The sequence below is a fragment of the Temnothorax nylanderi genome, unplaced genomic scaffold (genome assembly GCF_030848795.1).
Source record: "Temnothorax nylanderi isolate EJ_2023f unplaced genomic scaffold, tnyl_v1.0 TNYL_tig0001_pilon, whole genome shotgun sequence".
Lineage (NCBI taxonomy): Eukaryota > Metazoa > Arthropoda > Insecta > Hymenoptera > Formicidae > Temnothorax > Temnothorax nylanderi.
The window spans coordinates 3,901,728-3,915,058 of record NW_027249063.1 but is presented as its reverse complement, the minus strand read 5'-3'; the positions used below and the strand labels follow the sequence as shown (position 1 = coordinate 3,915,058).

At 42.1% G+C, this 13,331-nt stretch overlaps 2 protein-coding genes across 8 annotated transcripts in view; one reads left to right on the top strand and one right to left on the bottom strand.

Moving 5' to 3' along the window:
• The window catches only part of Soxn (SRY-box transcription factor soxNeuro), a 283,767-nt gene that overhangs the window by 108,236 nt on the left and 162,200 nt on the right, over nt 1-13,331 (bottom strand). The window lies entirely within an intron of this gene.
• Nucleotides 2,158-3,649, top strand: LOC139787430 (uncharacterized; the record flags this gene model as incomplete). The annotated part of the gene is made up of 1 exon (XM_071726555.1): nt 2,158-3,649. A coding segment is annotated over one exon (798 nt), but the record flags the coding sequence as incomplete, so codon positions are not given.

Sequence of the window (13,331 nt, the reverse complement as noted above, 5' to 3'; positions counted from 1 at the left end):
AAAATAAAAAAGTACGATTATATAAGAGGCAAATATTTTTACTTCATATACTATGTAGCAAACTTACTATCAATTTTATTTCCTGATACTGACAAATGAGTAATTATTTACGTTTCCATGTCAATATTTTACATTTTTTTAAATTAGTATTTAAGTAACAATCTTAATAGTGGCAATTATTATTTAGTTGCTACAAGTTATATATCAAATTTTATTTTCTAATGTATTAATTATAAAAGTTTAAAATATAATATTCATATTATTAGGTAGAGGAATGTGAATCTAGATTAGAGCTAATGAGGAAATAATGGGCCAACAAGCTACGAACTAATTGTAAGTTCAAGATATGTTATATTAAAAATAAATTTTATTCATAAATAAATTGGATAAACGGTAAACGTTTCGACTTCATTTAGTCTTCCTCAGTACCAAAATAATAAATTAATGATTAATCATAACGGAATTAGTCTACCATAAAGTTTTCCACAATTGTAACTAATAATAAATAACATTTGTTTGGAATAAATTAAAACTTAAAAATAATAACTTGAAAATACATACACAAAACATAAGGTCAAGCAATGAAATGTCCAGAGAAATGTGTCACGTCAAAAGTACGAATAAAAAAGCGCGTACTAGAGTATCCGGTATCAGTGTCTCAACAAACAACAGGTTTTACGAAAGGTTCACAAAAATACAAATAATGACACAGATCTGCAACAGATAAAAATAATCTTATTTAATAATCTGTAGCAAAATAAGTCAAAAGGTATCTATTATCGTTCACATATAATCGCAATGTCAGCAGATACAGATACAAAGTGTCACATTATCAGCGCAAATTGTAAAAAAAAATCAAAATCAAAATTATCAATCCAAATTCCTTCCGGTAATCTCTGATCGCATACTACGACTCTTATCATCCAATCGCACACCCATGGACGAAATTTCAGTGTCTCAACAAACAACAGGTTTTACGAAAGGTTCACAAAAATACAAATAATGACACAGATCTGCAACATTTGCTTTTTTTTCTACTGTCCGAATCCGCAAGCAAAAACTCCTATCACACATGTTCTCAGGTTTACGAAAGAAAATGGGATTAAAGGTTCCCAAAAATGTGTTTCTAACTATTTTTGAAGATCCGTAACGAATCCGATATACGACAGACATTTAAATTTCTCAAATTGCTTGAACATGCAACACATCTTTTACCGCAGCGTACATCGCCTTTAAAAACAAAGCATGAGGTTCGGTGATACCTGCGGTAAAAGATTTAACATTCTTATATTAAAGTACAGTGTCTAAGCTTTAATTTGAGTCGTTTTTAAAAGTCTTTCGCATCTCGGGAAAACTAAGTAAAGTCGAAACGTTTATCGTTTATCCAATTCATTTATGAATTTATTTCTAATATAACATCACACTCTTGAATTTTGCTCGTATTATATTATTAGCCCATTATTCCCTCATTTGATTTACGAAAACAAGCCTAATGATTCAATAATTTCATAGATCATCAGATCTAATTATGGAATGTCTTATTAACTTATTATATATCTATTATCAATAATAAATATAAGTCATGCTTGATTGAAATCAAATTAAATAAGCACAGTATGATATAAAGTTTAGTTTTTAATTTCAATTTTTTACGTCATAGTTTGTAAACTATCGATTCACAATCGATGCTATAATTGCATAAAGATTGTTCATTATTCGTGACCTAAAGCAAACGTACTTTGGCGTAACAATTTTTCTGCAAAATGTGGCCAATAATCTTCTTTCGGCGAGGAAAGTATATCTTCAATAGATACAATCTGTCCTTGTACCTGCGATAACGTGATGCATATTTATAAAAGCCGATCCGCCTAAATTCGGCCAGTCACATATTTAAACCAATCGAAGAGGTGTTAATAGGACGAGCGATACGTTTCTTAAGTTCGGGTTGAATAAAGGATAGGCGATGAAGGGTGAGTGTTGAAAAACTTCTATAATAGAACCGTCGATTAAAGTAAAACGATATTTATACGCTGTGTGCTAGAAACTTTTAGCAATCCAAATTTATACCAATAATTGACATCTAGTCGGTTGTAATAAAAGCCGGCTAGATCACGATTCGATCGTATCGCGATTAACATTTTAATGATGTGATTTTTGTTCGGCATAGTAATATACGTAATCGCCATCGCCTTCCTGGCATCTTGGGCCGTAAGCGCCGCGGACATCGAACCTGAGCCATCTGATCCGAAGGAAGACACCTACGCGAACATTCCCAAAATATGTCCATACCCAGAGCGAAATGAACATAACACCACGACCAACCTCCCACACGAATCCGATTGCACGCTGTTTTATAAGTGCGCTGTGGGTAGACCTGTCTTGCAAAAATGTCCCTTAATGACCGAAGGAGATCCAATAACGAGACTGCACTACAATAGACTCCTGCAAGTCTGCGATTGGCCATGGCAGGCCGGTTGCGCCAGTTGTCCCCAAAGATACCGAAATGGAACATTACCGGGCTGGTCTAAAATAAGCGGACCCAACAATTGCTATCAGTACTATGACTGCATAAATGGTGTAGGGCACTTGCGTACTTGTTACCCCGGTACGTGCTTCAGCCGCACATGTCAGGAATGCGTTGTGGGCAGGGAAGGTGGAAGATGTCCAGGTGGTGGGATAGTGCCTACAACAAGTCCGACACCGAAACCTACACCAAAGCCAACACCGAAACCTACACCAAAGCCAACACCGAAACCTACACCAAAGCCAACTCCACCTCCATTCTGCATAAACGGCGATAGAAAAGCTGACAAATGTGACTGCAGAAAGTATTATACATGTTATAATTCTGATTGGTACTCCACAGACTGCAGTGGTGGTCTACACTTTAGCTCCAGAACAAAAACGTGTCTACCACCAAACGAAGCTGGTTGCCTGCTACCGAGGAACAAATAAAAGCAACAAAAAACTTGGCAAACTATTCGAAGCTAATTTTCAAAAATAGATAGTGTCACAAGTGTGGTTGCGAGTTATCTTACAGATGCAAATATAAAAAGAAGGCCCATTGTCCTTTCCACGGAAATTTTTCTTCGATAAGGATAGAAATGCGATCCTCCCTCGCTGGCCCCCCTTCGCTCGAAAAATGTACAAATACCCAAATGTAAAAATCATGGAGACATTTTTGCATGGTTGACCATCGATTTCGGAAGATCCTAAGCTGAAAATAGTGACAAGTACGAAAAGCAAATTGCTTCATTAAAACTATTATTATTATAATTGTACGAGTAGATTAGTTTGCTAAGATATTTTAATAAATCTGATAATACGTATGATCGTTTTCTTGCAACTTCCATGTCAATGTAATCTCCATTATACGACAAATCACACACACATACACACTCGCTGTTTTGTCACCTCCAATTCAGATAAAAAATTTAAGATAAAAATAATCTTATTTAATAATCTGTAGCAAAATAAGTCAAAAGGTATCTATTATCGTTCACATATAATCGCAATGTCAGCAGATACAGATACAAAGCGTCACATTATCAGCGCAAATTGTAAAAAAAAAAATCAAAATCAAAATTATCAATCCAAATTCCTTCCGGTAATCTCTGATCGCATGCTACGAATCTTATCATCCAATCGCACACCCATGGACGAAATTTCAGTGTCTCAACAAACAACAGGTTTTACGAAAGGTTCACAAAAATACAAATAATGACACAGATCTGCAACATTTGCTTTTTTTTCTGCTGTTCGAATCCGCAAGCAAAGATTCCTATCACACAAGTTCTCAGGTTTACGGAAGAAAATGGGATTAAAGGTTCTCAAAAATGTGTTTCTAACTATCTTTGAAGATCCGTAACGATTTTTAATATAACATCACACTCTTGAATTTTGCTCGTATTATATTATTAGCCCATTATTCCCTCATTTGATTTACGAAAACAAGCCTAATGATTCAATAATTTGATAGATCAGATGTAATTATGGAATGTATGAGTAACATGGCAAGCCGTTAGGCTAGAAACATATATTCAACAAAGGAGAACATACAATATCCGTCGAAAACATACATAAGCTTAATACAGTTGAAGTGCGAAGTAGGTAAGGGATGCATCTTTTGTTGAGAATAAGGTTTGAAATCCTCTATTATATTAAGTATCAAGGAAAAAACGCCAAAACCAGAAGTTAACCATGCTATTGTCGCATTATTATCCCTATCCAATTTTTTTGACAATGAACTCACATTCATGATCGCATTTTCTCTGTTCCTTTCAACAATTTTTTCGAGAATTTGTGTCACTTTAAGGAAAGGTGCGAAAACCTTCAGTATCAATATAAGTTATTGGGTGCATTCCGTTTCACGCATGATGCGCATAATGCATCATTTATCCTTGTTTAACACTCGGTGAACAACAAGGATAAATGATGCATTATACGCATTAATGCGTGAAACGGAATGCATCCATTATTTGCTAAGTATAAAATACCCACAGTTTAGTATTAAAACAAGATTATATACTTAGAAAAAGACTCGTAAGAATAAAGGTATACATAATATACTTATTATTTCAATACCTTTTGATCAAATCTAATTTTATTAATAGAAAACATTGAATTAATTCCTATTAAAAAAAGCAAAATTTTAGAAAAATCCGATCTTTTCCGTTCAGGAAATTGATTTAAGAGATCCGATTTATGCCAGTTTCTACGCGGGCGTAACATTAAGTTCTCGTTCCTTCGTGACTGCGTAATCATGCGTGAAAGCCCGGATCCCGGATCGGTCTCTCTCGCGTCCCGCAGGACCGCGGCGGGCACAGGTGTACAAATAAATTGCACGGGCATACTGATTGCGCGTAGCTACGGCATCTCGCTGCACCGGCCCGGTCGACCGGCCCGTTCTGGCTGCATCATTCTCCCTGATTGCTAAACGATGCGCGCAACTGCTCGCTCGCTCGCTCGCTCGCTCGTGCGAGCCCGCAACTCTCTCGCGCGCCTTCGCGTACGATTAAATACATTCGCGCAAATCAGGATCTCATTGCGCTGTCAACGGCCAATGGGCACAACCGCCGGTCTACGCCGCACGTCCGTTTTGACGACATAATCTCTCTCTTGCCGTACCCCATCTCCTCCTCCCCCCCCCCCCCCCCCGCGTCTCCCTCGTCTCTTCCGCCTCTCTTTTCTGGTTCCCGACATCGAAACGCTTTTTTCTTTCTTGCATTGCAAAATCTGCACTGCAACCGGATAGCCTTCGCAGCCGCGCGATGCAATATCCCGTCGGCCAATTTAAATATTCGTCGAACTCCGTCTTCGAGGATGCCTGGCTATTTGACTCTTTTTCCATTAGAAACTCGCATGAATCGAATTATTATATTTAATCGTTATATCGAGAAATTGAGAGGTTTTTTATTTTCACAATGCAAATTACGATTTTGCACCTTACAGAAATGTCATGGAAAAAAAAATTTGTATGGTACGATTGATGTGGCTCGTGCGTTTCGCTAAAGTGACGATTCATATCGGCGAAAGTATGACGGAATTGCTTTTATGTTTGTTTTGATGCGACGCTCTATTTTTACGAAGGGTCGCGGACCAACGTCACAATAGTCGAGTCGTTTGGAAATGTCCGGTATTATTGCGACGATCGATCCATCGACACGCTTCGGAATCCACGTCGAAATTCGGTGCGCGCGGCGGGAAATGACAATGGCACCCTTCGTATACGCGGCCCACCATCTTACGACACTTAATTCGTGCTACGTCTGTCACCTGCCGGCAACACGACGTCCACGCTGCGCGACACGGTTCTCCCCCGGTGCATTCAAGAAACCTCGAGGAGATTCGTTCCGCGTACGCGAACGTCATCCAACGCGCCTGGAATTTCAATACGTGCCCGCGGCACGATCCCGATTACGCGAATCTTGGATACACGCAATGTGTATCACTCCTGAAACCTTGCAATAAATTTTCACGGACCCCAGCGTTTCACTTAACCCGATTACGCCCACGAAAAGGTAATAATCTCCGTTAATATTCATTATGTGTTTATATATTCTTCAAATCACTGAGAGAGAACGGTAGAAATACATCGTCATTAAAATTAACTATAAGTTATACGGCGACGGATATCGCCGATAAAAATCATTATTGCTTGGGAAATGCCTTCGATAGCGTGTATCTTGTTGAAACAAGGAAAAGATGCGTATCTCGTTGAACCGGCCGTAGAACCGCATGGCTGCGGTTACATCGACATTCCCACGTTATCGTCTCCGAGACGCAACGACGATCGCTGGCACCGGAGAGCGGAGAATCACTGCGACGAGGTCAGGCCCCTTTTCGCAAGGTCCCCCCTCGGGTACGATCGGGGGCCCTCTGCTCCACATAGCCGAGTATGAACCTCGCCGAGGTGCACCGTGAAGAGGGTATGCTCGAGGGTTCCTGGATCGTCAACGGGGGGAGGAGGGAGGAGGAGGGGGACGAGAACCGGGGACCCCTTCGATATTTATTGCGGGGATGCGTGCCGGGCAGATATTATTATTTGTACCACGCGCATAATTCAAGCCGGTCGTTAAAATTATTTTATTACTTGTTCTACACACCGCCGCTCCCAGATTCCGCGCGGTCACCCTCGTACACGGTATTCCTTCGCCATCCGTGGGAGCATCTTCGGGATAGCTGCGTTTTTGCGATCGATTGAAATCGTTAAAAAGCTATAGTGAGTCGTGTATAAAATGAGAATGTCAATTGATCCGGACGCTATCTATTTTTTAATTATAAGTTATACGAGGGTAAAACTATTGCAAAATGTATGCTCATTTATTATTTTTCAGAATTATCGAGTATTAGCATAATAATGTTTCTGCTTGATACGTTACGTATGTATATTTATACTAAAAATGCTAGTAATGCCGACACCCCATAAAAAATTTCATTAAAAGCGAAATTTCCTAACAAAGTTTGAAAAATAATTTTTTTCAACATATATTTTATAAAAGTCACTCGATTTTAATAAGATTAACGTGCGTAAAAATATATGACGGGAACGAGTCTCTGAGATCAACTGATACATATCGATTACGGCACTTTTTAAGATTCCTCCAGCGACGTTGTGCTCGGTAAGAGAGATATATACGTACATAAGAACATATAAATGCCACCTGTCGCAAAGCACATTCACCATCAACGCCTCGGGAGAATAAAGAGAAAAGCTCACTCTCGATTCATCGGAGCCATCGAGGTACGGCCCAAAATAGGTCGACGCTAATACAGCTTCGCCACTGTAAGGCTACCTGGCGGGTTCTTCTCTCTTTCTTTCTCAACGTCACTTTCCGCAGAACGGGTTCCTGCAGATCGTTATTGAAACGAACGACACGCCGGTCAACGGCAGGGGCGTATCTGGTTGGACGCCTCGGGTCGAGAGCGTCGTTCGGAGCGCTTTTCTTCACGAGGAGGCGAGCCGCGCGCAAAGTGGCGTGACGAGTGGCGGGACCAGAATCTCGACGAGCGGCGAGCCTCTCACGTGGAGTAACTTAAAGTCGTATCAATCTCATTTATGCCAATTTTCGTGTCTCGTGTGGTAGCCCCCCTGTTCCTGGCGAGCGAGGGGCTCCCCTTCTCGTCTCGGCCGCTCTTTCTCTCTCTCTCTTCGTCGGGCGAGTCGCCGCGCCGCGCGTCATTGGCGAGAGCCGTCTGCGAGTGTGTCTGCGATGCGACACACGTTTTCGAGACATTTTCATGATAATCGAATCGGTGGGCCTGGGGTGTCGTTGGTACCGCGACACGTTCCTGCGTATGCAAATCGCGCGTGGAATCAGTAGCTACCACCGGGCCAGTAGCAGCCGATTTATCGCGCCCTCCCGGATCGATTATTCATCGATCGAACTCGTTTGTCGACTCGATTAATCTCCATGAAAAATGTGACGATTTTCCGTACCTCTCGTCCAGATATAAGCGAGAACGAGATAATTTACGCACAACCACGAGACTCGCGCGTATATAATTGATCGCTGTTTACCAATGTTTCTCCCCCCCCCCCTCCTCCTGAGGGAGGTATGCGGTGAAATCGTCGACCCCATGTTTGTACGCGTATTGATTTTAACTACTCTCTTACAAGTTTTTACATCAAATATCGTGTTATAATACTGAGCTAATTAAAGTAGATTTCGCACACGTGGTTTCATTATTGACCAATTAACGATACGTATTGACGTCAATGTAGTTCTCAATCATTCTTACCAATGTCTTCGAATTAAATCCGTTAATAGCGTTGAATCCGTACCGCAGGTTATTTTTAGTACCTCTAGATAATTCGCGTGTGCGAGCAAGCTCATGAAAAACCGTACGCGACACACGAGCCAGATCCAAGACGTCTATATGCATTCGTACCCTGAACAGCGTCAAGAACGAAGGGTACGCCGGGTACACGTAGTACCCTCGTCACGATCGTCATCGAGGTGACAGGTAAATACAGAGAACCGGGGTCTACCCTCGGGAGAATATACAATATACGTTCACGAGCCAAGTAGGAGAAAGGAGAAGGGGTGGATCGCACGGGGAGCGGAAGGGAGGCAAAGGGGGGTACGTTCGTAAACGAGAATTAAATCCGAGACGACGTTCCCGTTTATTCGAGATACGCTTCTTGTTGTGACCCAGACGAAATCGTGCGTGCAAGGCGACCGAGAGCGAGTAATCGTTTAACACGACGTTACGTATTCTTTTAATTTCAGACTCGGCTGGGAATCATGTGGGAAACAATAGCGCTGGTGTCAAAGAACGGAAAAACGAATTATCGCGCGATTGCGTTTGATATATCCGCCTTTTAGGGGAGGAATACTAATAACGAGACCATTTCAGATCTCATCAGTTATTCATAATAAATTGTAAATATACTGAACTATAAATTATCCAAGCATTATCCACAGAATATTTGGTAACTATATCGACAGCGATGCAAAAAAAAATCTGACTCGTTGGATTTAGATTGTGTAACAAAGACATTGTGCCTTTTGGCTTTACGTAACATAAAGGCAAGGATATTGAACGAGACGTAACTTCCATCCGTATTCATATCTTGCGGCGATTTAAAGCACGATTATCGCTCGTATCATTCCGGCTCGGAGGCGAAGTTTCGAATGCACCTTCGGCGCACGCGGTTTTTACCGTCGGTTAACTTCTGTTCCTCTTCCTTGGTGAAGAAATAAAAAGCCGCATACGGCGCATACGCACCATTACGCACGCTGGACGCAATCTCGCCTACACACACACACACACACACACATACACACGCACGCATACTCACATTCCATGTAGAGAGAAAGAGGCAACACGCACACCGGCGATTGGTCGATCGTACGCACGTGTGCGTGCACCACAGGAGGGAAGGGGAGGCAGTTATGCAGAGGCCAAAGGCACAGAGGGACGTAGGAAAAAACGCGTGCACGCACACGAACAGCAACGACGGCGGCAGCGGCAGCAGTAGCAGCAACAGCAAGCGGCAGCATCGCCGGTGATCTCCCTCTCGTTCACTCCCGGACCGCTCGATCTCTCTTTTTCTCGCCCACTTCCTCTCTTTCTCTCGCTCTCGCTGGCGCGAAGGGTGGAAGCCATCTGCATCGCGATGAATGCCACTAACCACCCTGCGAGTAACCCCCCTCCCTCTCCTGCAAAATCCCCTTTACCTACGTTCCAACCCCTCTCTGTCGCGGGCTGGCCGGACGCGCGGCCACGGGTTCTCAATGCGCTCACGAATGGAATGCGAAGTTATTCCGCAAGTATAATATAGCGATAATCATCAATAGTCACTTGCAATTTTTTAACAAGGGAACATAAATGTGCTCATTCGAAAAGTGTCCATATCCAAGACGTATAAATGTCCGTTTAGTCACAAATTGAAAATTTTGTTAACGCGTTTTCCATAAATTACTTTGATATTTATACTTAATAATCTGAATTTTTTTTCTAGATATATATTAATATATATTCACCGTAAAACTATAAACCGAGATGCAATATCTTTTGCTATTCGCATTTGCTGCTGAAGCTCAGCACGTCATGTGTCTTTTATTGAAGTCTTTACAACTATTGACGCCTTGGCAATGAAACAACCGACGTTCTCCGTAGCAATTACTTTTGCCGCTTTGCACTTGCGCGATCGAAACGAAGGGCGCCAAATCGAACGGTGAAGGCAACGGTGAAGGCTCCGGCATACCGTGCGGAGCGCACACTTTTCTCAGCTTCGAATTTATTGTATGCGCTCCATCACCGCGCCGCGTAGATGCGCGCATCTCTCTCTTCACGACGAAATAATCGATCGTTTAACTCTGACGCCGGCAGTTTATCATTATCCCCTGTGAAACGCAGACCCGCGGAGGTTTCGTCATCGCTCACGTCGCACCTTTATTTTGCTCCTTGTTTCTCGAGGCGTGCGCTTTATTATCGCCGAGGCGATGATTTGCAAAATAAGCCCTCCCCGTTCGTTTGACTTTCGCCAAGCTTCGCGCGGGCGCAGGCGATGCGGCGCGGCGCGGCGCGGCGCGGCGCGGCGTTTATCAAGTGTACGAATTAAATTGCCGTTTTATTACCCTTGAGGGGCGAGGTCGAGGGCAAGGGTGAGGACTTTACCACTCCCCCTCCCCTTTCATCCCTCGTTCAGTACGCCGGCGAAGATTCGGTATTCAATGTAGAACTTCGTCGTTGCGGATTTTAAACGATCGGAAGGTGTAAATTTGATTCGTCAATATTTTTCTTGAAGCTAATACAAAACTCTTCTGATGCCATTCATGTATAAAGCTTATTCAGTTGGTAAAATTTTATTTTATGATATCCTAAATTCATACCTTAATTGTAACTTTTTTTATTGTCGCATTAAATATTTATCTACCGCGCTACGATATCTCACAATTCAACATCCGTAGCGTTTTATACACGAAACTATCAAATAATCGTAACTTTCTTTTTTGGAATATTCGTATCAGAAGTTTACTTCGAAGAATGTGTTAATTATTTACAGAAAATTGTAATACTTTAAATCGTTCGAGATAATTATTCAAACGCAATGGGATCTCGTCGAAGCGATGCATTAAATATGACCAAAATCCCTCCCCCGGTTACACGTCTCAAAGATGTTTGCTTGGCGGCCAGTTTTTCAAAGCGCGTCCGCACCGGGCGAACATCTATCCCGCGCGCGATACTTCCGGATGCGGAACACGATTCCCGCATTATGCCGAGTACGCGGTCACGACTGTTACGAATCGCCGGGCGAGCACCATTCTAAAGCCCCCGTCGGATTCTAAACATACCCTTTACATACCGCGAAGTGATAGGTGGGCGGATTTAAGGGATTGGCGACAAGAGGGGAATTCGGTCTGATCGATTATACGTCACCCGGGACGTTTCTCGACCCGCGGTCGACGGTTAGTTTTACGGTGGAAATTCGCGTGGTCGATGAAAAAAAAATTTACAAAGAGGATTTCAAACGCCGCTAAAAGTCATATATGTAGAACGGAAAACAAGCTGCAAAGTCGCAATTTTTCACAACTGGCAAAGCCTTAATAAATCATACAATTTAAGACTGCAAAAGATAAAAGTTGTCAGAACGAAATACGTCGTTTCTATTCTAACCAGAGATGAAACATACTCTTTATATATGGAAGCACATGTTGTTACTCATTGATGCGAGGTCACAGAAGAATCAATTCCGATTTTCCGGCTCATTCATAGTGCACCTAATCGTCCCACTTGGCGTTTACACGTCCCAGATTTAAAAAAAACAGCGTCGCGCCATGGAAAGAAGATGGCGTCGTCCCTCAGGGACCGAGGGGGGTAAATTTTAAAGGTCTCTCTTTCTCTTTTTTCCCCGTAGTCTCTCTTCCTCCCATCCGTTGACTCTGAACCACGGCAATCACGACGCGTGCAATTTTTATGAAGTCCTCGCTGGGTCTTCGAGTCGTTGAATAATTCAGGGTCAAGAGGGGAAAAACGACGCTTTTAGGTGTAGTGTGTGTATATATGTGTGTGCGCGTGAAATTTTTGGCCTCCAGTCGACCGGCGAACGTAGTGCAGCATTTTTACAGCCGTATAACATATTACTTGCAATCTGATTGAGATGCGCGAAATATATGCATGCTAAATATACGAAATGTACGAGATTAATTATAATTCTTCGTTTTCTACGGTTTATTGTTAATATAATAAGGAATAGTTTGCCAAGGCTTTTTAAATGCCTACATTTCGCACTTAAATTTTGCTTTTAAAAAATCGTAGAAGAACTCACGGTACCGAAAAACCGTTTAGCTTTTAAGCACAAGGTCTTCGTGAGTTGTTTAGCGGCCGGAATAATTTTCCTGTTAATTAACGAGAGAGGAGAGGTTCACTAGACGTTGCTGTGGGACTATTCATTGGCATCTTGACGGAGCCGGCAGAACGGAAATCATACCCGTAACGAGAGGTACGATCTGTTTTTTTCCGCGCTTAATTTCTGGACTACTCTGGCGCACCCTCGGCCATTAATCACGGGAACGGTGCTACGCTCGGGTCCGCTCCGCATGGCACTGTTTGCAAACCAGTCCGCAATAAAGCGATTCGACGTCGATTCGCCACCACGTCGAATTATCCAGATATACCATTTGCGAGCAATATACACCAGCCCCGACCGTGCGACGTAATTTATTCGCTGCAACTGACGGCCGCGTTACGGGCCGACGCTACCGCGTGATTTTTCTGCGTAAACAGGAGTTATAAAAGTTCATTGGGAAAAATTCTCTCAGAGAGGGAAAGGATAAAAATGTAACATTGTCAATGCGGAATTTTGGATAAGAGATAAATAATAATTTGCTTCTGTAATTTTTGTTTTATCTTCCAAACACAATATTTTGTTTGGAACTATCTTATATATATATATACATATATATATATACATATATATATATATATATCTTTGAAATAAAAAACAGAAATATAATAGTCAAGTTTATTTTGCATAAATATCAGCAATAAGGATTTAACGCCTATTAACTTTGGGGTTTCTTCCTGGTATTATCGTACAAAATATACCAATCACCAACCATCGCACGACAAAGAAGAGAAGCGGGAAGAAAACACTAAGACGATACCTGCGAAGGTCCCTTAGGATCAAGGACACCGTTATAATCCTTACATCGCATTCTGGCATCCTTACATCCGGTAATCCTGGCTTTACGGGCTCGCCACGGGAATGTTCGTGTGAGAGATTAGAGAATAATTAGCCGAACGAGGATGAGAACATTGATTAGCTTCAACTGTCTTTCGCTTTCGAGAACCTATAGGAGACCGAGACTGGAAAGCGACAA